The sequence below is a fragment of the Harmonia axyridis genome, chromosome 5 (genome assembly GCF_914767665.1).
Source record: "Harmonia axyridis chromosome 5, icHarAxyr1.1, whole genome shotgun sequence".
Taxonomy (NCBI): domain Eukaryota; kingdom Metazoa; phylum Arthropoda; class Insecta; order Coleoptera; family Coccinellidae; genus Harmonia; species Harmonia axyridis.
The window spans coordinates 26,229,082-26,256,484 of NC_059505.1; the positions used below are offsets into that span (position 1 = coordinate 26,229,082).

A 27,403-nucleotide genomic window follows, 5' to 3' on the forward strand; every position below is an offset into this window, starting at 1 on the left:
ACAAAGAAAGTTATCATACCGAACCATATAGGTACCTCTATATTTGTTAGTGAAGAAAATACAAAAAATAAAAGGTATAGTAGGTATTGAGATTTGGGAATTGTGTCAAGTTAACTAGCAAAAGTTCCAAGTGATTGAATTCAATTGATTTGTGTTGCTAGTGATCAGTAGAAACTCTAAAAAGTTCTCAATCGATTTCAAAAATATGAAACTAAGTGAAGATACGAAATGTTGAGTACCTCGATTATCCTTTCTAAAAAAAATCATTCCCTGTGTTCGGAAAAGCCGAGGCAGCATGATTTTTCATCCAGCGACTTCAAACAATGGAGTAATGAATGTTAAGTTCAGGTTGAAGGCCGAAGACATAATTAAAACGAAGATACAAATCACATCTTTCCAATCCCATCAACCTACACGCAGCGACCATGAATTACCATTTCCAGCTGATTGATAGATCGGTTAACGAATTGCGTAATAAAGATTTATTGGCAGTAGAATCCCAATGGATTTTGGGAGATGAAATAGATAAAATTAGATTCGATGACTTGCTGTGCTCTCTATGCTTTTTCTTAGAAATCCTATCGTCCCATCTAATGCAAAAGTTTTAAAGGCCTATTTCGAACATAATACTGATTTAGGTAAAATTTATTAAAGCTACACAGATCAGACTTCAGTGCACATTATTGGAATGGATCAATTTTGCTACTGGGTAGTAGCATGGTTTCATGGCGACATGCTATGGTAATGGGTGATTTTTTAAGAGGTTTGGAACTTCAAAAAAAAATAAAAACACAAAAAATTCGAAAAAATGAATGAAATATTTATTTGAATCGATAGTTTGAACCTTGCAATTTAATGTTTAAAGATAATTTCATGCAAATGTTGACCGCGGCTGCGTCTCAGGTAGCCCATCCGCTGAGTCCAATTTTGGCATACTCTTTCACACATATCGGCCGGTATCTCACGAATGAATGCATTGATGTTGGCTTCCAGTGCGTCAATCGAAGCGGGCTTGTCCCTATAGACATTAGCCTTGACATACCCCAACAAAAAATGATCTAATGGTGTCAAATCGCACGATCTAGGCGGCCAATTGACCGGTCCGAAACGTGAAATTAACTGTTCACCAAACTCGCCTCGCAATTGCGCCATTGTTTCGCGTGCTGTGTGGCATGTGGCACCGTCTTGTTGAAACCACATATCATGCAAGTCAAGAACTTCCATTTCGGGCAAAAAAAAGTTTGTTATCATCGCTCGGTAGCGTTCACCATTGACAGTAACGCTGCGATTCGCATCATCTTTGAAGAAATATGGCCCAATAATGCCGCCGGCCCATAAACCGCACCAAACAGTGGCTTTTTCGGGAAACATTGGTAGCTGTTGCAATGCTTCTGGCTGATCTTCACTCCAAATGCGGCAATTTTGCTTATTTACGTACCCATTCAACCAAAAATGAGCCTCATCGCTGAACACAATTTTTCGATAAAAAAGCGGATCCTCGGCCAGCTTTCCAAGAGCCCATTCACCAAAAATTCGGCGTTGTGGTAGGTCGGCTGGCTTTAGTTCTTGCACCAGCTGTATCTTAAAAGGCTTTACGCCCAAATCCTTCCGCAAAATTTTCCGCGTAGTGCTGTAACAAAGGCCTAACTGCTGGGAACGGCGCCGAATCGACATTTCGCGGTCTTCTATCACACTAGCTGATACGGCCGCAATATTTTCTTCACTACGCACAGTACGTAAACGTGTTGGTGGTTTAATGTCCAACAAAGTAAATTTGGTGCGGAATTTGGTCACAATCTTCCGAATAGACTGCTCAGAAGGTCGAGAATGCCGACCATAAAATGGAAGCAGCGCGCGATGAACATTTCGAACCGAGCACGAATTTTGATAGTAAAATTCAATAATTTGCAAGCGTTGTTCATTTGTAAGACGATCCATGGTTAAATTGCAAACCAAACTGAAGCTGTTTGACAGTGACACAAGGTACTAAACACACGTCAGCTGTCAAAACCAGTGTTGCCAAAACCAAACCAGCTAAAAAATCACCCGTTATAAGAAAATATATATTGGCATGACGAGCTATTTTTTATTTCGGAAAAGTGCTTCCTCAAGCGGGAATCGAACCCGCAAACTCGGAATTACTAGTCCAGCGCTCTCACAAATGAGCTACCGAGGAAGCTGAAAGTCCCAACCGCATATCAAAGAACCGTTTCTCCCAGAATCAAATATCACTAGAAAATTAATGTTGCAAGGGAATTAATTTACTATCAGTGATCATCATGATTTTATTCACTTTTCCTCCAAGTTGTCGTCCACGTATAGCGACATTTGTAGGATTCAGGTTTCTTAAATCTTTCGACCAACCGAACAATATTGAGCCAAAGATAAATATGAAATAATGATGTTTCGTCTGGAAATAATTGAAACAAAAAAAAAGGATGAGAAATCATCATTTCAAATTTACTATGGTAAAGTTTATAAGCGATATGAAAACGATTGCAGTCATATTAGAATGTTGAGAGAATTTCATATAATTTAGGAGATTTCGCCTCATCGCCTATCGGAAAAAAAAATAAGAAAAAAGACGATAACTTGTAATGTGTTAGCAACTTGAGAAGGATATGGTCATTGGCCTATCTCAACAAAGTAGAAAAGAACACCAGGATCTTCGATGCGTATGATTTTTAGGAATAAAAATAACAAAGTTAGCACCTTGTCCATAAAAAGAGTTCACACTTTTTTTGGAACCAGAAAGCGATAGGAGTAGGGACATGAAGTCTCGTCGACATCAAAAGATGGATTTATACCTTATGCTGATGAGGAAAGATGATCATTACAAGGCGTCACAAACACAAACAATGTTATTAGATCATAGGTATCACAATTTTAAGAGTAAGCTACTTTGGCAAGAACGACTAGTGGGAAGATAATGAAAAATAAATTATCAGGTTACAATGATATCTCCCATTCTTGCTGATAACCTATAGGTCAGCAAGTAAGGTGAATGAATATTTTTCATTCAAAAATTTTGAAATCTTTGTTGTAAATAGTTGTGATATCTCCACCTTTTCGCAACCTATTCTCCATGGTTTTGCACGTGTCCCATACAATATAAATTCTACAGCATACTCGTCGAATATATTCAGTATTGACCATGACATGACTTGAAAGTCATTAGTCAGATGACGCAGTTACATAATAGTACGATGAATGCGGGTGTTTTAAGTTTTGAACACCAGCTGTCATCTGTAGATACGAAGAACCGATGCTTTTCCTTCATAATCGGAAATCAATATTTGTCTACACTTGACTCAAGAGGACACGAAAAGCTTTTAGAATGTACGAACAAAATTTCTCAATTATGTCAGAGAAAGAGAATTCTTCAGAAAGTTTTTCTTATTTTTATTGTTCAAATGCATGTGAATAATGAGTCAAAAAGTCTTTTGGCCGAAGAAATTGGTACCTATAGTTCATATCGTCAATTAAAATCGTTATGATTCACTCAATTCACTGTTCCTCAACTCAAAATATTAATACCTGATCAAATGTCATACCCCCTTTAACTCCTAATTCGCCAATTGTTGTGCTGTGGTTCTTACCTGAAACAAAGAATTTTACATTATAAATAGGTTATACTTTATATCATACATTATGTTCGTTTAATGAAATAAATTTCTAGTTAGAGAGCAGATAAAAAGGAGTTTGAATTCAATCATGTTCGCTAGTGTTGCTACAACAAAATTTCGTATGTCCATTTTCCTCACGTTTAAACTGCAGTTCCACAGTATGATCACGTTACTGCATATTTAAATTCTTGGTATCTATTGTCTTTTTTATTCACTATCGTTTATAGTTAGAATAAGAATTTTAATGTCCTAATGTTTAACGAAGGTTAACGGCTTTTAAGATGTGTAATATTTTCAACAGAAACTTTATGCCTCACGTTTAAATTTATCATTAATTTATTTGATAATAGTATCGTGATACTCTTTTATGATTTTTCGAAAGACAACACAGAATAATCTGCATTAATGTCTTTCGCTGAAACATGAAGGAAAAATTCTCGTGAAATTTTAGAATTAATGTGGCCTCGAGCTACTATTTTTGAAATTGCGAGAATTGAAATTCTGATCCATTTCCACGGTAATAATTAACTCAATATATGAATAAATGTGTGAGCGTAAAAATCAATCAAGATGACTTGTTTATATCATGTAACATGCTAGATTCATTAGTCATGGAGATGCTGAGAGTTATACAATTTATGCAGATCATTAATTGAAAGTATAAATATTCTTCTATATGAATCCGTATGTAGTCCGAGTTTTCTGCAATGAAAATTTCTCACAGGAATTGTCAAAATTATTTTCTTGGCTCTACTGTATGGAATCATTTCGTTTTTTCCATTAATTTTGTAGGTTCATCTTGAATGTTCTTTAGAAAAAATCTATTCTGAATATTGCTTTGCTAATGAAATTTGTGTACCATACCACTGAAAATGTTCAAAAATTCGTTGAAAAAAAACACGTTGGAGGAAAAAACTAATTGATTTCTCACCATCATTTGTGATCATAATCTCCGCTTTTAATTTTTCAATTATTTTCAATGATACAAATTATCAATAGTCATATGAGTATTTACGAAAAAAAACTTAAATTAAGATTTGTAAGACTCTGGTGTGACTAATTATAAAACTCAAAAATGTGCGTCAGTCTCAGTGTTCATTGAATTGTTTGATTTCTTTGCTTTTTTCTTGAATTGTAGTTTTCATGATTTAATTTATTCGTTTGGTTGATACAAAAACTGTGTTCATTGAAACAAATTGTTCAAATAAATAGACAAAAACCATATTATATGTCAATGTAGAAGTTTATACAGAAATACAGAAATTGTAAACGTTTTTATTTGTTCTTCTCCGACTTGCGAGAGGTAATTCCCATATTTAACTTGAGAATCAACTGAGTTCGAATAGAAAAAATTAACGAAATTGTCACTATCCATTCAATTTTGAAAACTAGTAGAATTTCAACAATTTTTGAGAAGAACGGTTTTTACGTCATAACTTTTCAGACATATGTGTTATAGTTTTTTCGTTTTGAAATGAGCAGTCACGTAGTGATTGCTACGCGAGAGTAAACATTCGGACGACATCCTTCTCAAGAAATGAATTCCTAAATACATAGTTATTTTTCAAAATCAATGAATATCTTTTCGAAAACTTTTTTTTTTCGCGATTTTACATAATATACATAAACTTTCATTTGATAATCATTGTATAATCCGATCGCACTGGGTTTTTAGCATCAAATTGCAAGGTCGACTGTGTAAAATAATCACTAGTGCAAAAATGAATAATATACGAGCCCTATCACGAAAAACAATAACCCTAAAATGAGATACCAACTTAAAACAAAAGCTCTCCCTAAGTAATCCCTGCTCAGAAACCAAATAGTGAGCAGCCTCCTCTGGTTTCATATCGCCTGCAATTCGGTCGCTGGCGCAAACGACCAAGTGCAGTTGCATTTTGCAGATGCTGACCCGGTTGGCCATGACCATGACATTGGTCGTCCTCTAACGCTGAAAGGAAGGCAGGTGCAGTTCCACTGGGGCAAATGTTAGATCTGCGTGGAGGCCAAGTGCGACGGAAATGCATCTCTGCATCCATTCATCCCTAATTTGGGTTAAGTTACGGACCTTGAAAGCCCTTCAATTTGCGGCAGCATAATCGAGGAAGCGAGAACCGGTAGTGGGAACACCGATTGTTTGATGTTTTTTCGAGGTTGGAAGAACATAAGGCCGGTAGTTCTGCATCAGTTCCTTTTATGCATTATTTAGACTTAAGTTCCGACTTATGAATAAAGATGGTGAGAATTTATTCTGTAGGATATTTTTCGTTTTACTGCTCTGATTCTCTACAAAACATCTTGTTTCATACTAGGTTAAGCTTTAGAAGATAGATTATGCCATATTGAAAACAAGCTGTTACTCGCATATTTCTCCACAAGAAACGATTTTTTAATCCAAACTGACAAACAAAGCACGAATTAGTAGTAACAAGTTAGAAAGTTGTTTTAATCATGATCAACTACCAAAGAGTAACGGCTAAAACAGTTCAATATTTGAGAAGCACGAATGTTGTTCAAATTGAAGGCTTAACTACCTATAAAAACTGAATGAAAATATTTTCAGTAGCTCGGAGATTATCGTGTATATGTATAAGAATATGTTATCGAAAAAACTATCAAATATATTACTTATAAGTTATGACGGAAAAACCGTTCATCCAAAACATTAAATTCTTCAAATTCTACTGTCTTTCAAAATTAAATGGATCGAGACAATTTTGATAATTGTTTTTATTTGAACTCAGTTGATTCTTAATTCAAATATGATAATATTATAGTGGTTTTATATTTATTTCAAGCAGTTATTTACAAAATGACTTTGGAGAAATTCAGAATCAACATTCGAAAAACCTATCCATGTTGTCTATAGTTAAATGAATACTTGATTGTCAAGTTTTGGAATTTTTTTCTCAATTATAATAGACATAAAGGAAAATATTAAGCGTGATATTCGTAAACATATTTAAATAATAATGAAAGTTCTATAATACTGAAGGCTTTCACGGTTGGATTGTTCAGCAGAAGTGGAATCTTTCAATATATCCGATATATCGGAGAAATTCTGCGTCGAGTTAGAATCTACGACCTAGAAGCATCTGAAGATCCATACCGCAGTAACCAAAACGTCAGGTATAAAGACAATGGCTAAAAAGCCCGGAAGTTTCCAATTCTGTTGAACATAAATGCTATTCACAGTTGAAAGTGCCGTCCTTTCAATTCTACGCACTTCCTGAGACCACGCATTACTTTGTTATTAATATCCAAATTTCCTTAGAAATAGAACGTGAACAACATGGACATATTTTCTGAAGGTTGATATTGAATTTCCTCAGGGTGATTTTGATTGCTCGAAATAAATATGAAATTGCAATTATATTTACATTGAGAATTGATTAAGCATTTAGAAAATATGGAAAAATTTTATGAATCATATTGAGTGGAGAAATATTTTCAATTATTATTACCTCTATACCATTTCATTTTGAAAACCAGTCGAATCTACAGAATTTTGTTTCTTGAAAAAACGGTTTTTCCATAGGCAAGACCTTTTTTTGAGATATATAGATAGCCAGTGACTCATGAAACCAGGTATATCACTACCACTACCACTCAATCATTTACTACCGCTTTATATTGGTATAATATTAAAGTCTAATATGATATATAATTCTTATGAAGAATTATCAGAAATTCCAGTAATAGGCGCAATAAATATAGAGCGCTACTTTTAAATATTACACAGCTATGAAATAATCGTTTTCAATACAATCATTCCCACTATATTCAATGATATCTGTATGAAGCAATAGAATAGGCCCCTATAAAGTTGTACCTACATTCTATTCACACACTATATAGATATTTGTTAGAAATAGTTTTCGTGAGAACCGAAACTGTATCAATTAGAAAAAACCTGATGGTAATGATATATTTAATAAACAATGGATTATTATTTTCCAATTAGTGAATAACATAAGTTTCTTAATCCCAAATTGAGCTTTTTTATTGAGTGTCATTCTTCATGTAGGTTCTTAACGATAACTCAAGCATGTAATCCTTCATGGGAAAATTTGAATATGTGAATTTTGAGAATGAAGGAATATAATTAAAAGTGATTCATTTCACAAAATTTGGTACAAAAAAAGGTATATTACAATGATCCTCAGTTCAGGAACCCAGGTAAAAATCTAAGAATTTGGAATCCTCTGATACTATCAAAAAATAGTGAAATAACGGACTTTTATTGAAAATATAATAGGGAACCAAATTCTCCAGACGGTTGCATCACTTTATATTATAACTTATTCTTTTCATTTGGCTAATACCTCAGAGTAATATAAATAGATAGAGGGAGCATATGTCATTTTCAGTAAGCAAATTTTGTCCGCAACATGAAAAATTGCGTATATTTCCTCTATCAATGTTTATTACTCTATGGCTAATACAAAATAGAAGATATTCAATAGCTATACGCATCAATATGATTTGTGTTCTAATTTTTTTTTTTTCAAGAAATATGAACTGATTCAGAAGAGAGAACCATTGAAATGATAAATATCTATGATTCATCAAAATTGAATACCTATATCAGTTCTCTCCATTCAATAACGCAATCATCAAAACAATTATTCAATGAATTTTCAGATACCGGTTTCAGTAAGTACTTTTTTTTTGATTATTCAACATTTTTTGATGGTTTTTGATGTTAAATTCATCCGTTTTCCTTCTTGTTGTTTCTCATTGAATAACCTTCTCATTGGATAATTTGAATTTCTCCACTTGTGATTTTAGTTGATCAAGCTTGAAATGCCGCCCCTGGATTCTTACGCCCGCTTACCCTGGCCACCTCCTAGCGACGGCTCGAGCCACTGGATATATTACTTCAACATTGATAATTTTATATATGTATTTTGCTTTACATATCGAAATATTTTGCGTTGAAAGAAAAAATAATAAAACATAGTGCAAAAGATAAAGTTTTTTTTTGCAAAACTCTTTCAAATATTTTCTATACGAATAATAATAAGCCAATACAAAGGCCTGTTCAAGCCTGTCAATCAACCATCAAACGAAAAGCAGCCGTCGCAACCCCCTTCACCTACCACAATGTGTTCGATTCCGTTTTCAGGGGAGGCCGATAAGATCACCATATTATCGAGACAATTGGGCCGCTGAAGGTCACCGGGACAAATAGGTCAGGTTTGCAGCCCGGCAAATGTTATGATTTTGGCGAATAACAGCTGCAGCCGAAATTCAGGGTTGCGCAACTGTCGTCTTTGCGAAACTTAATTTCGGGGAAACAGTAGGGGCAGATTTCAGGGTCAGAAAAAAGTCAGACTATGGGCTTGCATTGCATGGGAATGGAAAAGTACCGCCTGTACCATATGGTTCACGATTTGGTCGCAGGAAGTCGAATTTTATGGTAGAAATCTATAAGTGATATCCGGTGTTGAGCATCTCTGTGTGGAATTTGCAGTGATGGTTCCACAGCGATGTAAAACGGAATTGGTAAATGTTATATCTGGAATATTTCATTAGTCTCTCGGAATATCTCAAATCATAAAGGAAATATTAAAAGTAAATACATATAACCTAGTGTGGTTTTTCGAACATGGCTCCATTAATTTTTTGTCGAATTTATTCTATTTGGGCTCTTAATCTATCGGTATAAAAATTGGCTGCGTAGATCTATCAGCTATTGGTAAATCAGCTTGATTGTTGTAAGTCTTAGGCTTTAAGGTCTATTTGCCTATTTTAGCTCTTTTTGTTTGTAACTATCTCTCTATTATTGTGTCGTGTGGTTTTTGACTTTATCTTGTCATTCATAAGTGAGTTTCTCCTTTTTGATATTTGAAATTGTGTTTTGTTTTTTCATAGCTGATCTTTGGGTCTTTCTTGATAGATTGGTATCCTTATTACATCTACAACAGATTGTAGTCAACTATTCTTTTTAGCTCGTCATTTGAATCTTGACATGCTTTTTCGAAAACCTTCTCGACCTTTCTCTTTGGGAAATCATTGACAGTTCAACATTCTAAGTCTCTGTGAAATTGATGGTTTCTAACGAAACACGGCATATTCATTGTAGCTCTCAACAGTTTATTTGTATCTTCTTGATATGACTTTTAGCTGCTTGTACCATGTTGCCGATGCATATGTTAGTTGACGACTTGCAATTGACTTGATCATTCTCAGTTTCGTATTTTGTTTCATTTGGCTTTTTTTTCTTATAAGTGAATGAAGTTCATTCTTTGCTGAGTTTGTTTCATCCTCTGTATATTTTTAATGGTTTATCCATGTAAGTATTAAACCAGTCTTCACTTTCCTATTTTATGCTCTTCTCCATTTATCTTTAGATTTGAGTTGATCTCAAGTCCCTTTCTCTGTAGCCTACTATATATTTGAATATTCCATTTAGTGAACCATTCGTTATGGCATCTGTTCATCGCAGTCCGACTGCTATTTCTCTATCATCTGCAGATAGATTTCCAGGGATGTTTGGGATGTCATATGTATATATCTTGTAGAAAAGAGGTCCTAGAACTGAACCTTGGGGCTCTTCTGCTGCTACTTGTTTGTAGGTAAATACTGAATCAAATATTTTGACGTAGAAATTTCTGTCTCTTAGATAGTTTTTCATTATTTTGTAGTATGTTGCACTAATTTTGCTACCACTTTTGTTTTCAACTTGTCTCACATTCTTTGTATTTCCTAATTTAATTTGGATAATTTCTCGAAATTACGTCATTTTGTGTTCTGATTCGATTTTGTTTATGAACTGTAGGGTGCTCAATCATATTTTAAACAATCTAAAGCATAAATAGTGAACATTTCGGGCTGTTTGTGTTTTTTCAACGATTCTAAAAGTTAAAGACCGATTTCACAATAGCATTCAGATCATTCACTTGATCAATTGCTAAACTTAATCAATTAGTGCTTAAAAGTGTAACTTTAAAATGAAATTGAACACAAAAATAATTTGATAAGGACGAACAATCTTTAAAAATAATCCTCCAAAAAATATACTCGATAAAAACAATATTTCGAAGAACTGTGAAAGAAATAAATAAATTTTTGTCCAAACAAAGATCTGCTCTTGAATTATCAGCAAACTGAATGAAAAGTTCCCCCTAAATACGGCCCTGCTTCGACGAAAACTGTTGTTCTAGGAAGCGGAATATGAAATAAGCTTGGCACGAAATACTGAAATAAAGAATATCCGTCAGCGCACTTGTTACATGAAACTCCAGATGAATTCCGAGAAATTTCTGAATTATGAAATGGAATCGAAAAATGACACCTGAGACATCTACGATGCAAATTTTTTATTGTTTGTTTCGAATATTCCGATAGTAATATCAAGTTGAATGTTTTATCATTTCTTCAATTGCATACCATTCGGAAAATATTCAAAATAACATCCCCAGTTCACGTAGTTATTTGAGAGGCAAGTATAAAAGAGTCAAAACAAAGAATTCGATTGGGAAAAACTGAAGAGAGAGTTTTTGGAGAATTGATTGCACCAAATTACCTCGAATTAGCCTTAAGTATAATAACACCAGGGAATTTCTTGGAGATGAAATTGTGAAAGTTATGATAAAATGTTGTGTAACGTCGATCTTGAATGTGACACATTTTGTTGAATTTTGGGTCAAACCGACAAACTCAAGAACCGAATATTTTTTTTATTATTCCTATTGTTTATAGATGACAAACAATACGCACATTTTCAAAAAACATCTATTTCTAATTCGTAAAATTTTCAAACTTTTCTGACCTCGTTATGAGCGGTACGTTTATGTTAGTTATTGAAAACAAAGGAGTTTTCAAGAGAACATATCAATATTTATGATTATAAATCAGTGTTGGGAAATCTAGAGTAGAGGATTGTTTTATCTTTCGATATCTAAGCACGTTGAGTGTTTTATTTTCAATTCTGCAACATCATTAAACATTGAATAAAGTGTCAGCAATTTTATGTCACGAGTAGAATCACTCAGAATGAATTAATTTTGATATCAAGGCTTAAAGAACAAGATATGAAGGTTCAAAGTATTCGATATTCTAAATAGTAGGTCAATCATCTCAAAAATTAAATATGCAGAGGCCTTTTATTTTAAGTTTTTCTTGTAGTTACTTGAAAATTCAAAACTTTATTGTGAATTTTCATTTCATTTCAGTGCATTGCATATCCCACCAAGGTAAAAATCAAATAGAAATTGAGACTATAGAAAATATATCAAAAATACACATTGAATATTTGTGTCAGAACACAAGGTAAAAGGAAAAATCTTCATACTGAATAATTTCAGAACCGGCATTATATAATATCTACAGGGAAAATAGAAGGCTGTTAAGAAATTCGAAATGACTCTATTAGGTTCGAATATTTGTTGCAATAGATAATTTTCAAATTTCTTGTACTTCTCTTGAGGACAGAAAAAGTATTACATACAATGAAAAAGTGGAAGAGTGCATTATTTCAATGTAAATGATATTTTCTGCATCCTTTCTCCAGCATTACTATTCATCAGATACATTTCAATGATAGACTTGAACGATGAGTCTGAAGCATTTGATTACCGAATTCTAAGTTTATAATTCATTAAGATTGCTTAATGGTGAAAGAGATTATGATTAGAATAAGCAGCCTTGATCCCGACTGAAAATGGACATCCTTTTAACACACATTCAACTCATTAAATAAGATCGTATAACGAACCCCATACATAAAAAATTTCATTTGAATAGAAGATCATCTTGTAAACCGAGAACAGACTCTGGATTTGGGTCAAATCACAAGGACGCTTTTCAAATGCAGGTAGATTTTACGTCAACAGAAAAAATAGAAACATTAGTTTCGAAAGGATGTTGAACCCTTTATTTCCATGTAAAAAAAGGGGTTAGTGTTAGATGTTATCGACATTCAGGAAAATTTTTACTGTTGTTGATGTTTCCAGAATATATCCAGATGTTGACGAAATTCGGTCAAGATTAACTTTAGCCCCAACCTTTTTTTAGTGGAGTCATTGTATCATATAACGAAACAATAAAAACATTTTTGTTATTTTATGGAAAATTATAGAATATTCTTGTTTCAAGAATTCCCAACATCATTAGGACTTTTTATTATTTTAGAACCATTGTTTTGCCAGTATTTCACAAAAATAATGTGTAATATGTAAAGACTTCGAACCCAATGTTACCGATAAATGAAAAGATTGTATTTGTATAGGCAATTAGGTATCAATTTTGGGGAGAAACTTGTGATGAAACTGGCACATTTGAATTGTAGGCCAGACAAGTGAACCAAACGGGTTCCTCAAACAATCAAATGTCAACAAAACCCGAGAAGAGTTATCTAATGACCATAATTACCTGATATTGAACTGGTATCAGATTTCGCCAGTTGCGTAGTGATAATTGTATGACCCTGTATCCCAAATCCATTCTGTATTAACGTTATGTTTCGTGCGTGATTCTGTGCGTTCCCATCTAGGTCCCAGAGCTCCAAGTCGACCTCCCCTATATCGTTCGACTCTAGGGAATTCGAGGGGCTCATTTTGAACACAGCTGACGAAGAAGTCACTTCGGACGAGGATTCTTCGGGACTCAATCTCATTTCGTGTAGTTCTGTCCATCTACGCATCATTTTGAATCCAAAAACGTCATGGATAATAATTTCTAAACTAAGAGTTCGTCGCTTAACTCACTGTTGATATTACCACGACTTGGATCACTAGGGCAGTATGCAATGCTGCTTCGACGAAACGAAAACTTCAAGTATGTTTTTAACAATATAAACTTTAGATTAACCCAACTGTTCACTTATTTTCACTATTAAACTAACTAATTTCGGATCAGTTTCTGTCCTATCGCACTGTTGATATCTCCACACAAATTATGCTGATTGTTCCAGTTCACTCAAAATCGTGATTGATTTTTCGGGGTGATCTGTATGTCACACATGTGTAAGAAACTCGGAGTTGTAAGTGGCACAGAACCGATAATTTATGTAAGTAGGCCCTGAAGTAATGAAAGTCCACTTTTCCTTCGATCGTTCTATACACACATTCGATGTTCTATGATCACTAGCGCTGCGCGACTGTTTGGAGCTGGCGGAGGGGCGACTCAGAATGACGTCACAACAGGTTGTTACCTTGTTTCTGTCCCCCACCACATTCCACTAGGTATACCTGGCTCCACTGTCATGGCCATCTTTATAAAGTTTATAAAATGTTCTCTCGACGCGAGTGCCGAGTTAGATCATATTGCAACACAATTACGATTTCTGTATCGAAATTACGAGGAGGATGAGGTCGAGGATTAGATCCTGAAATACGTATTTTGAACTCGTCTCAGCCGTTGAATTAATTTGTATTGATTATGATATTATGTAGACACTTTCACTAACTCACTGATTGAAAAAAATTTGATTCAATACTTTATATGAAATCAATAATAAATATCTGGAATATATAATTAAATAAATAATGAAATATAATTCGAAAAAAAAAATAAAAAACCACTCCTTAGTGGTAAATCGAAATAAAAAGCGAAATAATTATTCAAAATAATTATTAACTAACAAATGAATAGATGATTTTGAGAAAATCGAAATCAAATGATAGTTTTCTCCATGTTTTAATTATATAAATTAGAATACTTTCGGTTTGAGTTCAACATTTTCAATAACTGTTAATTAAAATGTAAAATCTGAAGAATCTTCTGGTTCTGTGTAGCGAAAGAATTGTTATTTCCATAATTAAACAGTGAAAATCGAATTTCAATCTTAAAAGTATAATTTATTTTTCTCTTTATAGCCCAATCTGCTATAAAACCGTACTTTCTTAGTTTTTCAAACTATTATTTAATAATAAATTATTAAAGTTTAATGAGTCTACTTGTTGAAGGATATTTAATATAAATCAAATAATTTGACAACTTTGTGTCTAATCCTTCACAATAATATATCTATATGATATATTTAGTTTATTTTTGTCTTGGAATATATTCCAATTCTAAAAATGACAAATTTAATAATCAACCAAAAGAAAATTCAAAATGACTAAAAATGTATCAACTAAGTGAACGGTTAACCAATTGAACAACTACATCAACATAAAGGCAGACGTACGTTTCGGAATTTTTGTATTTAATAATATAATTTTTCCTCATCAGTTCGTTGAACTATAAGGCACTGATGAGGAAAAATTGTATTATTAAATACAAAAATTCCGAAACGTACGTCTGTCTTTATGTTGATGTAGTTGTTCAATTGGTTAACCGTTTACTTAGTTGATACATTTTTAGTCATTTTGAATTTTCTTTTGGTTGATTATTAAATTTGTCATTTTTAGAATTGGAATATATTCCAAGACAAAAATAAACTAAATATATCATATAGATATATTATTGTGAAGGATTAGACACAAAGTTGTCAAATTATTTGATTTATATTATTTAATATTTCTAATAATCTGGTGAGACTAAATTATTGAATCATAACCTATATTAATATATACAAAATTTAATATATACAAAAAATTCAATACTGACGTGTTGAAGGGGGTTGAAATGAGTTTCAAAGATTCCCTTACTTGAATGTATGCAGGTGAAGCTAGTAAGAATGTGTTAAAATTCCTTTTGAACTCCAGTTACAATCTTAGGGAAATTTAATAATTCAATGAAACCGTGAAGAGAAACGGAAATATGAGAACTAAGTAATAAAATAAATTTTTTTGAGAGAAAAATTTAATAATCTGAAAACGTCACAAAATTTACAATAATAAACAGATAAAGAAACTTTATGTTGCAATATTGCCAAATTATCCTTAGTAGGTAGTTCCGAAAAGATGAATAAATGAATTAATTTTTTATTTTTTTTCCAATCATTAAAAATTTCCAGCAAAATTAGATCTGACGAAGCCCTATTTTATTTAAGATTCAATAAAATATTTCATTATTTTATTAAATCTTAAATAAAAAAGTGCTTCGTCAGATCTAGGATAAATATTTTTTTCCGATGAACCCAAAAGAATATAGGATTTATCTCAATCAAACTGCTTTTCTAGAAGTTGAAGAAGTAATAAAAAAAACAATTTTTATGTAACCAAAAATCTTGAGATATATTTCCAAATTTCCAATTGATCTAACAATATTGAAATAATAATAATAATAGTTTATTAAACATAAACATTGATCGCAGAGAAAAGAGCCTGTACGCGATTATTGAAATAAATTTAAAGACAAACCAAAAGAATCTTATGCGATTGGCAATGGCTGCCAATTGTTTACATTTCACGTGGCGAAGTAACCGGTTTCAGAAAATAACTAGAAGAATTTTACCGATGGAAATGAATTCAGAAGGTAAGACGTTTGTTATTGGTTTGGTTTGAGTTGCCACAAACAAAGGCGTACCAATTGATCATAAATAGACACATCGCCGCAATGTCAAAACAAAAAGGAGTCGCCCACGGCTACACAACTCAATAAATAAATTGTTGATACGAAATATTCACTAAGGTACAAGACAATACCTAGCGCCAGGTGCGTTGTTGGATTTTTTGATAGCAGGGAAATTCCGGTAGATATGACAACAACGTCTAGAACTCCAATGCCAAGTACAATTATTATTGGTGTACCTCGTAGTAATGGGAGGCTTGATGGTGCATTGTTTTATGTCTGAGAGACTGACGAATTATGTAACAGAAAGAAACTTAGATCGGCCTTCGTTTCTATGAAACCGGTAACACATTTGTGAAAGAATTCCTAGCTACCAGACGAACGAAACGATTTGAATGGGAGTTTTCAGTACCAAAAGTATGAAATAATTAATATTAATATCAACTAATTTAATTAGGCAAATATATCTGCCTTATTCATTTTCGAAAAAACCCTTTAGAAAATGGAGACCAAACTTTTTGAAGAATTCTGATAATAATTAACCAACTCATGTCTGATGAGTTCATTCAGCTAGTTACCCAATTTTTTCTAGAAGTAATAATTTCTTTAATATATCCTACTCTCCAAACATTAACTCTACCTATTTGAAATTCTCCACTTAATCCATCCAATAACGTGATGTAATTTCCACTATTTAAAGTTTTTTCCTTCGTCAGGATTTAGTCAATGAATAATATAGGTGTAAGTAGCATTCAAGTCCCAAAATACGGAAGCCATAACATCGCCAGCTGATGTTTGACTCAGGAGTTTAGTGTTCCATGTTTCATCCACTGCCACGTCATATCGAGGCAAAAATCCTTTTTATTCTGCTTATGTACCTCCAAACAACTAATGTTGCAATTGCACAATAGATAGATAGATAGATATGAGTTTATTCAACATAATATAATGAATATTTAATGGATTCGGTCCTTACTTGGCGGAAGTTCAGTTCAGAAATGTAGCCTGATGAAGCCACAGTGTGGCGAAACAATTGTTGCTAACAATTAAATAACATAGTGGAAATTACTTCGTTTTATTTTAATTAATATAATGAATTATACATTATGAAATATGAAGTAAAAAAAAATATGAAGTAAAACAGTATTTTATCAGAATACGAAACTTGCTTTTATAAATTTTTCAAACAACCAGAAATGTAGCTTGGCTTAATCTTCAATAACCAGATCCAGATTTAATTTTGACCATTCATTTTTTACACTTTTACAGCTTGGTGTTAAGAGAAGAATGTGACATGCAAGAATTAAAGAAAAAATCTTCAAGTATTCTGGATCTCTTTTTTCGAAATAATAATATACCAGTAAGAAGATTATGGATATCTTGATTTGTACTCGAGTTTCTGAAAAATTACCATTTCGAATATTTCGCTATATCTTGGTTTCTGTGCGAGATATTCGAAAAATTCTAAAACGTTTATTTTAGTATTTTATGATGTATACCTATCATACTCATAACAATTCATTGAAATTAATTACAAGAATCCTTGAAGATTTTTTCTCTAAGTCTTATAGTTCGCGAGATGCGTTCAGTGACCATCGAATTTGGGACACCCTGTACACATATTCAAGAAACCACAAGTTACAGCAATAAATATCAAATGATCATACGTAATGGAAATGAAAATCATGATCTCATACCTTTAGGTATCATTTCAAGAGAAGAATGTCTTAATCGGTATCTCAGGCACAGTGTCTTGAGTATTCCTCCTCATGGGCATATTGCTGGGAAAATGAAGATAACCTTCGTAATATGAAGCTTTGGCTTGTTCATTATGTAGCACTTTTATGATACGTTGATTACATCCTCTCCAGATTAGAAGAATATTAAATTGCTGTTTCATGCATACTTGATAGTTATTTTCAGCACATATGTTGGATAGTTATGCCTGATTGCTGAGAAGATATTGGCATGTGTAGTTTTCTATTGCAATTTTTGCAGTGGTGGTAGAGATCGAAAATGGAACATTGCAAATTAAGAATTTCACACTATGCAATTATTATTTCTCAATAATGAATTTTGCGGCGTTTCAACGCGAAAATATTTTGAATATAATTAGATAAATTTTCTGATTGCGTATTAATATAGAACTTTTCCCCGAAAAGAAATCTCTTGATATTATTACTTATAATACTTAGGGACTCACAGCTTGGCTTGATTTTCAAGCTAATTGGCTTGAGCTTGAGCTTGACTTGTTCAAGTCAAGCTCAAGTCAAGTCAAGTATTTATTTATCCAGGATTTGAATCATATCGAGCTTCTTGATTTTTAGCAGTTTTATTGTGTAGTGTCATATCAATAAAGAAATGATGAAATTTATTGGATGAAATGAGAAGAAACATAGCAAAACACTTTTATTTATTGCACTTATTGTATATAAGAACAGAAAAAATCAACTTTTTTGAAATAGAAACATAAATTAAATCACTATAAATCATAACAAAATGAAAAATATTAAAGAAATAAAGTTTCATAATATTGAGAAACCTACAGGAATTGTTTGATTTTATAATTTTCCATACAGGATCTAAGACACAACCTATTGCGGGTGTTTGTAACTGTAAGAGCAGCTCTGGAGAATTGTCTTTCAACAGGAGGTGAAGATGCTGGCGTTGATAAAAAATCCTTGGCTATTTTGGCCAAGTTTGGAAAGATATTTCTGAAACTACCAAAATCTACCAATAGATTTCATAGAAATGTGAGAAAACTACTAATAAAGTCACACTGGCGAATGCTTCAGTCTCTCGGCGCTCGAGGAATCCTCTTATTTAGTCTAAGCGCGCACGAGATTGCAGAAATATATGCCGTGCGAAGCGTGCATATCAAGCTTAAGTAATATCTAGTAGATTGATATCAAGTCAAGCAATAAATATCTGAAATCAAGTCAAGTCAAGCTCAAGTATCTAATTTTTCACGAGCTTGATTTTCAAGTCAAGTAGTTAGTTTAAATGTCAAGCTACTTGGCTTGATGAATACCAAATAATACATTCTGGTGAAACTGGCATATTCTTGACTGAGGATTATGTCAGCAACATGTGTTTCTCTTTTTGACATGTATAATGGAAATAATTAATCCCTACCGGAAGAAGAATAAACTCAATCAAAATTCAAAACAGTACTCAGTTAAATTCTCATTCTGGCACCTGAGACAGAAGAAGTAAGGAAAAACTGGTTCCAACTTCAAAAACGAATATCGAACGATGTATTCGATTTTCATGAAGATCGTTCCAACGAATTTTTAGTTTTTTTTCAGTAATGTGTTCTGTGAGTGGGATTTTGTGGAAAACCTCTCGCAAGTTTATTGAAATGTCCCAGAGTGTTGAAATTTTAAACTCCAGTTAGGATTTAATTTTTACTTGAATAAAAAGAAATTTCTGGAATCATTATAGAAATTCATAATTTCAGACCCATTTCAAAGAGGAAAGTGAAAACTGGAGTACATTCCAACGAAAATCTGTTCTCTCCAAAACGGAATTATTTCAGGAGAACGACACACATCAAAAGCATAATTAATTGAAGGTATTCCGGTGTGAACGCTCGTTAAATAATTCGCATTTTAATTGGCTGCCGTGAATACAAAAAAACCTAAGAAACGTTCAATTCAAGGTCTCTGGAGCATTCATTAACCTTTAAAGGTTATAGAAATATTAATGTTTATTCAACTTCATGATTCCATTCGACTAGGAGCTCAACAGTTTTCATAATGGTTAGGTACCTAGGTACAAGGTGCGCGTGATTTAGAACAATTCCAAATATCGAATTTTCTTCGCCCAGCTGAGTTCCGGTAGCCTACAGACGAGGTTGGTGGGTGATTCATTAGATGCAAATTATCTAGTTTCATCGATTCTGTGGACACGTGCTAGATGATGAATCGCAAGGTTGAAAGTAGGTTGAACGCGTTAAAATTCGTATTTCTTGGAAGGATGACAAGATTTCCTCTTATAAAACACCACGAACTACATACAATGGATCATTATTTCGACTCGTTTAAAAAAATCTATGACGCAAGGATGCAGCTTCTAAAAAACTTCGATCCGTTGAATTAACTCGTTGATTTAATTTGAAATATATGAAGAAACCAAGAATGACAAAACATAAATTGTTTAATTATTGATAAACCGCAATGAAAGTTTTATGAAACCTAAACATTTGTTTACGAAACTTTTTCGGTAGTTATTTATAATATACAGTGAAATTGTTAACCAATGGATTGAAGTTGAAACAGGGCCACCGCCAGACATTTTGGCGTTCTAGCAAAATGAAATTTCGCCGCCCTGTTCTGCCTTATCTATTTATCTATATTGAATTCTGAGTTGAAATATATGTTTTAAATATTCCACGTGATTTTACTCTCTCACAGGAAAATTGTTTCAGAACCATCTTTCACTGACAGAAGTTTTCGTTAAGAAAATATTAAGAGCATCTTACCACCACAAATCAAATGCAAATGTATTTCCGTACATTTGAACTATTGAGCAATTTCACATGATGTTCATTTAAAGTTGAAATACGACTTTTGAATGCCAAACTTCCAGATTTTCATGTCAGAATTAACACATTCCCCTCCTTTTTAATGCAGAACAATCTTACTTTCCAATTAAAATCCCATCCTGTTCTATGAGCGTCACTAAAAATAATATCTGTCATATATTGACGTTAATCTATAATCTTCAACTTGACATCGATTTTCTTCTGTCAGATTAAACATATAATAGAAAAAAATCCGGGTCAACCATAGAATAATAAACTTAGATAGAAGGAATATACGCAATTTTTACATGTTCCCAACAAGGTTAGATTACATTGTGGGATGTATTTTCAAATTTTACTATACCATTATGAATGTATATTATACATTGAATGATATATATTCATTTGAGTGATTCTCAATTAAATATGCAGATTTGAAATTTGCAATCCGATATTTTTCCTAATTGTCAAATTTGTAGTATGCAAAATATTTATTATTTTCTGTATCTACCTGCAGAAATACAGGGTAGGGCAACTATTGCTCTACTAGTGTCATCCGTTGTTTCACTTCGTTTGGCGCGCTTGAAGTTTGTTTGCTGAATTTCTGATATATTTAGGTATTCATCTCAATATATTTTGAGTTGATATGAAAAGTTGATTCAGTACGGACATAAGAAGTGTGTTCTCTGTGGAGAAACTCGTGAATTGAGTGAAATATCGTATCACTGATATGTTTTCATTAGGTACCGCGCGTTTCATGTCAAATTTGATAGTTCATGTTGGGGACAACATTTGCTCACTGAAAATGACATATGCTCTCTCTATCTATGTTTATTACTCTGAGGGTCAACCAAGCTGGTTTATGAAATTTCCGGTAAACATTGTTTTCCTCTTAGCTTCCTCACTTTCGACTTTTTTTCGTGGACTTTCACGATGTGTGGTGATATTTCATGCATGTTTCTCAATCAACATAATAGTAATTATCAGTTGGAATCCTAGAATTTCTCATCAAAATTACAATTTTTTCATAATCTTTCCATTCTATTTCTAGATCAACGGTAATTCCACCCTATAATTGGCACCATAAGTATACACAAAATCTCAATTCGGTCGAAACTACCCACTCTCTGAAATAATGAATATAGTTTTTGTGATATTATCGTGATTTTCTCTAGTTCTGGTGAAGTGATTGATCAATTCGTGAAGCTTAAAATTGCAAATTTCATCATCAATATTTCAGCCATATTTTCGGAACCCCTATTCAGATTTTGCCCATTCACCAACTTAACCAAAGCATTCGAGATCCGAACCTATCCTGAAAATTTCAAGTTAGTACGTCTTCTATTCGAGAATTATCATGTTTACATACGACCGGGCAAATATAGTACTGTGTTAAGGGAAAGTGATCATTTATATATTACTTGAAGCTCTGAAGAGTGTTATTTGTTATTTGAAGTAAGGAAAATGTGAATCCCTAATCGTTTATTCGACAAAAGTCCACGAAAAAACTCCAACCAAATGTGGAATGGCCTCGGCAATAAAAACCCAACATACATAATTTTTTCGGTGGACCCATAATGACAAGCATTATATACGACCTCCATTTGTTTAATAACACAATTGGAAGCCGAACATAGTAACAATTTGTGGCTTTTCACAGCCGAGAAGCCGACTAGGCTACCACACGAAATAGCACCGCTTAAAAACATAATAGAAGTCGTAAAAATTCTGTGAGACATTAAATTATCTACAGGAAGTGTCCAGGAATCTCTTGCAGAATTTGGCAAGGTCGAAGTAGCAATTTGTTGGAGTCACGGTTGACTACCACCGGAAATTTTATATGGTTGGAGAAATACGGAAAAAATAATTATTCTGCGATGTACTCTATAACCAGGAGCCAAATGATTCGCTCAAACAATCGTTGTGATATATGAGGGCCTGGTAGATTTTTGGAATCATGCTTTGTTCATGGATTTCCACCTGCTGTCGAATACTACTCAACGAATGTTGCAGATTCGATTATTTGATATGTAACAACAGAATTTGAATCTAGCTGGATCCTGGATCTGTTGAAAGAGTAATATCTAATAATTTTTTAATATACTAGTAGAATAAATTAAAGGATCAAAATAAAATTCGTAATTTTTAGCTGTTTTTCAAATGGCTGTATTGTCGATAACAATGGTCGTATCTCAATTTGAAAAAAAGCTTTTTGAAGCTTGAAGTTAATAGTTTGGAGATCTCATGATGAAAAAATTTTTCAAGCAACGTGTACTGCTCAATCCTAATGAATACAGTATCTAAAATTTCTGCGAAATTTATTCAGTTTTTATTTTTGGCCCACAGACTTGGAAATTTTTTTTCCAACTTAACCACTATATGGATGAGATAACTTGTTCATTCAGCTTCAATATCCTTCTTTCAAAATTTCGATACGAGCATTTCACTCTGAAATATCGAACTTTGAATTGAAAAGGATCTTTTTGTCTTTCCATCAATATCTCACCAATCAATGTTTGCACAGAAAATTTGGCGGATGTTTTGAATTCTTGAATGAATTCTCTATAAGAAGTGGCTATGGTATTTTCGGAAAAAAAAATTATTCGTTCTCTACATTAATTTGAAAAGTTGATAAAAAAAAGTGCCTGTGGAGGCTTTTTGGATAATCAAGCACTGAATTGAAAATATCAGAAAAACCATCAATGTTGAGTGTGCGTTTTACAATTCAATATCACCACAATTTCAATTCAATCCATGGAGCGGTTATTTTGTTTCATTCGATCGAATTTTCAAAAAATTAAAGTATATTTTTTTCCAACTACTCAATAGTTGAAGAATGGCATTTTGTGGGCAGATTTTACAAATGAAAAGGCTACCTATAATTTTTTTTCTCCTTTTTGTGTTCTTCTTAAGCGGTGAAACAGGCAACGCCTATTGCATTCTTTGACACAACTTTTTAACGAAACAATATTTTTCAACATAAAATACTTGTTGGAAATAACGATTCATTGCTTTTCAGCTCTTGTTTTGCATCGGTAAAACTAATAGTTTTTTAATGAAAAAATAAAATTCAACATGGTGTATGAACAGATCTTCATTCAAAAGAATCGAAAAAATCTAGTTGGTTGCTCTCATATTTTTATTTCGTTTTGTTTTCAATAGAACACGATCACAAAATGTCATTAAAAAATACTTTCCAAGGATAGTCTTACATGAAAGACCCGCTACAATTTTCGGCAAGGACTCACTCCTTGAAATCTTTCCCACTTATTTAGACACACTCTGTATAAGAGAATACCTGATATATCAATGAAAACAGTTCGACCGATTTGAAATTAAACGCATATAAGTACGTACCTAATGGTCATAATGGCAACACTGTATTATTTATTGACAATTCTTCTGTCATTTTTGTTCAGTAGGTTGTCATTCAATGAATGATTCAATGACTGCTCAGTTCAAAACGAAATATTTTATTTCTCCTCTTACATCCACCTATTTTTATGGGGTTTTCACATTAGTTCTTTTAACAATAATCTACATTTTATGAATGACAAAATTTTCAATATGCGAATGAAAATTAAATGAAAAATTTAGTACTTAATTTTTTGTCTTTCGCAAAAGAATTGATGATATGTTCAATGTACCAAGCACTGATATAATTTAACAAAAAGGTGAAATTATTATTTTTTTGAAAGAAATAATTGACCGTCTACATATTAAATTGTATGTGCGTAAAGAAAAAGAATATAAAGTAAACGTACAAAATTTCGCAGGACCGCCAGAGAGGAAATGATTGGATATCTAATATTTGAATGATTCGCGGAAAGCCACGCGGTGGTGATTCCTCTTGAAAATAATTTATGGGTGACGTTATTCAGTTAATTGACTCAATATTCGGCATATTGTAAAAAAAATTAAAGTGTATTTTCTTGATACGGATCAAGAGTACCAGTACCAAATGCTGAGCTGTGCTTGGTTCTCTTTCAAACTTGTCAACAATAAGATGAATAGTGAGTCGATTAACAGAATAATAAAGTTCATGGATTATTCTTGAATTTTCATCAGAATTTTCAAATGAGCACTGACTTTGATGAAAAAAATAAACGATTTCCAAACGTTGTTGAAACCTGTATATGTCTATGATTAAATACCAAAAATGGCATGAGAAATGTCAAAAAATAATACATAGTGTTGCCTTTATAACTCTTGCGAATGGTATCACTTCTACATATAAAAATTAATCAAAATCAATTTCAAGTTTTATACCGAATCATATCAAACATCCAAAACGTCAAAGAAAGGGAGTCTTACGAAAAGATGTGATGGAAGCAAAATAATTTAGATGCTGCAAAAATACAATCCGTGGATTAATAAAAAAAACATGTGATCCATAAAATGTAAAATATCTCCACATGAAGCTTCTACCCCATTTTATTACACCACCATTGTTGACCGCTAGATTGCACAGGTGTGTTCCTAAAATCCCAAAGGCCGAATCTTTCAAACCTTCATAAACCTTTCTATTTTCCTTATAGAAAGCCACATGATCAAATGGTAGATCAGTGCCCTTTTGTGCCGCGAAAGGAATTCCTCTATTCAGGTGTACGATTAACCTTGTTTGTAGGGACCCAATTTCGGAGCACTGAAGAATACCGTTAGGTGACGGGGCCCTTTGGTCCAGGTAGAGATAGAATTCTGTTAGGTAAGACATTTCGAACGCAGGGAATGTATTACGAATAACTGTACCTTAACGCTGCGGTTTTGACCGCTCAAAATAACACTTATATCAGGCTTAAAATACTGGTTTAGTTAGGAGAAAGTAAGCTCGTCTTCGTTCCTTTGTTTAATTCAGTATCACAGTTATTTGTCGCCTTGTTCCATTATTTGGAATTGTAAGATATAATATGGGTGGCATTTTGAATATTACATCACTGAAAGGGTTTGTTGTGTTAGCAGATATCGAACACCAAATTTTATCGATTGCTAGACAGTTATTTGAGGATTCCCTTAACATATTATGTATAATTCTTCATATGTCATATCTGTTTTTTTATTTTGATTTTATTGCTAGTTTCCAATGTCAGTATTGATATATTATGCCTTTGGGCATTATGTAAAAAAGGAATATTTTTCATATCCATTTAATAACTTTCAGTACCAAAATTATCTCAAACTGAACACAATCAACATTTCTTAATTGAATTAACATGAGATTGTCCCAATTCTGAAAGGATCCTAGATCCTATGAATGTTAGATTGTCTGGTTTCACGTTAGATTCTCTAGCTATCAACTTTCTGTCAAGAAATCCAAGATGTTTCAGCATAGTCATGCTAACTGCAATTTCTTCCAAAAAAATTTTTTTCCAACGGCATCATCTATAAGTCAGAAAAAATCTTTTTTCTGGACAATCCCCTGAGCGTAGCTACATGAATTTCCTGAACAGTTCACGATTATTCATTTTGTTATTTTAGAAATTGTTTTTATTGTTTTTTCGTCTCTAGTTCTTTTGTCAAAAGAACTGTTTTCTAATCTTCTATGTGAGTGTAACAAGTGCAACTTTATAGATCAAAAACGTCTTATTCGTTCACAGTTCTTATTCTCGTTTAAGGACTGAAATTTATTTCCCTACGCCTCTATACTATAAATTCTCCAATTACTATTTTTCTAGTATTGTTTATTTGGGAGACTTTTCAATCTTCTCATATCACTTTTTTCTTCTACTTGGTTCTTTGAAAGAGGTATTTCTCTATCTTTCTTATTGGGATATGTATTATCTTTTTTATTCCCTATTCTCATGCACTTTTAGCGTCTTCATTGACTTCTTCATTTATTTGGTAAATATTTCCTCAATAGGAATTCTTTTTGAGTGTGAAAAACTTATAATCCTACTGAAACTATGCTGGGACACGTATCTATTAATTCATATGAACTAGGAAAATTTTATCTTATTTCATAAATACTCGAAGGAGTGTGTATCCAATATAATATTCCATTGCAATCCACCAAATGACGTTGAAGCCCATAAAAGAGTAGGACTTTAGTAAAAACCTATATTGTTCATAATAAGTAAGAATATGTTATCTTATGTAAGAGATAACAGAGAGAAGAGCACCGAATGAATGATCCAATGCAATCCACCAAATTGAAGACGAACTGAATTTGAAGCCCCAAACAAGAGATCCTCAATTTGAAACGGTGTGTACGCTTTACAACATCCAATTTCTCATTTCGCAATTACATTCATGAGGTAATCCACCAGTTTCGGCTATATCTAATTAGTTACGACGATCAGAAGAGAGTCGAGGAAAATACCATAGTTCAATGTTATATTTTTAAACGAAACCTACTCTCACTAAATTTAGCAAGGTGTTAAGTCCCGAATAATATCGTCATTGTTCGAATATTTCAAGGATCCCAGGGCCCCATTTATCATGGGATGTCGATACCGGTGTATATAAAAGACCGTGTCTATCACGAATTGAAACATGGACGATGATTCTTACTTTTATTCTAATCGATCTGACCTCTAAGTGTTCTGGAATCATGGTGGGCGGAATATGAAAGATTGGAGGAGGAAAAAAGAAGATATCGTCTTTTGTTAGATCAGGTTAATCAAATTGAAGCCTTGGAGAAGATGAATCTTCCGTTTGTGAGAAATGGAACATGGCAGATATCCATAAGAACTTGAGAACTTTTTTTGATAGGATAACATATTGTTTTAGACCAGCTATCTATCTATCTATCTATCTATCTATTTTATTTGAAGTGAATGTGCTTTTTCTGAATAAAATGTACTCATTTCGAAAACAGCCTTCGATATATAGAAGAAAATAATTTTCGAAA

General features: G+C 32.9%; 1 protein-coding gene across 5 annotated transcripts in view; it reads right to left on the minus strand.

Moving 5' to 3' along the window:
* Positions 1–27,403, minus strand: part of LOC123680800 (ecdysone receptor) — a 244,822-nt gene that overhangs the window by 20,946 nt on the left and 196,473 nt on the right. The window contains exon 1 of one of the 5 annotated variants that reach the window (XM_045618901.1): positions 13,005–13,735. The exons of the other annotated variants lie outside the window; for them this stretch is intronic. Coding sequence (XP_045474857.1) covers positions 13,005–13,278 — 274 coding nt within the window. The 5' untranslated portion in view covers positions 13,279–13,735. Of the gene's footprint in view, positions 1–13,004; positions 13,736–27,403 lie in introns of those variants that run through there. 5 annotated transcript variants of the gene reach the window in all.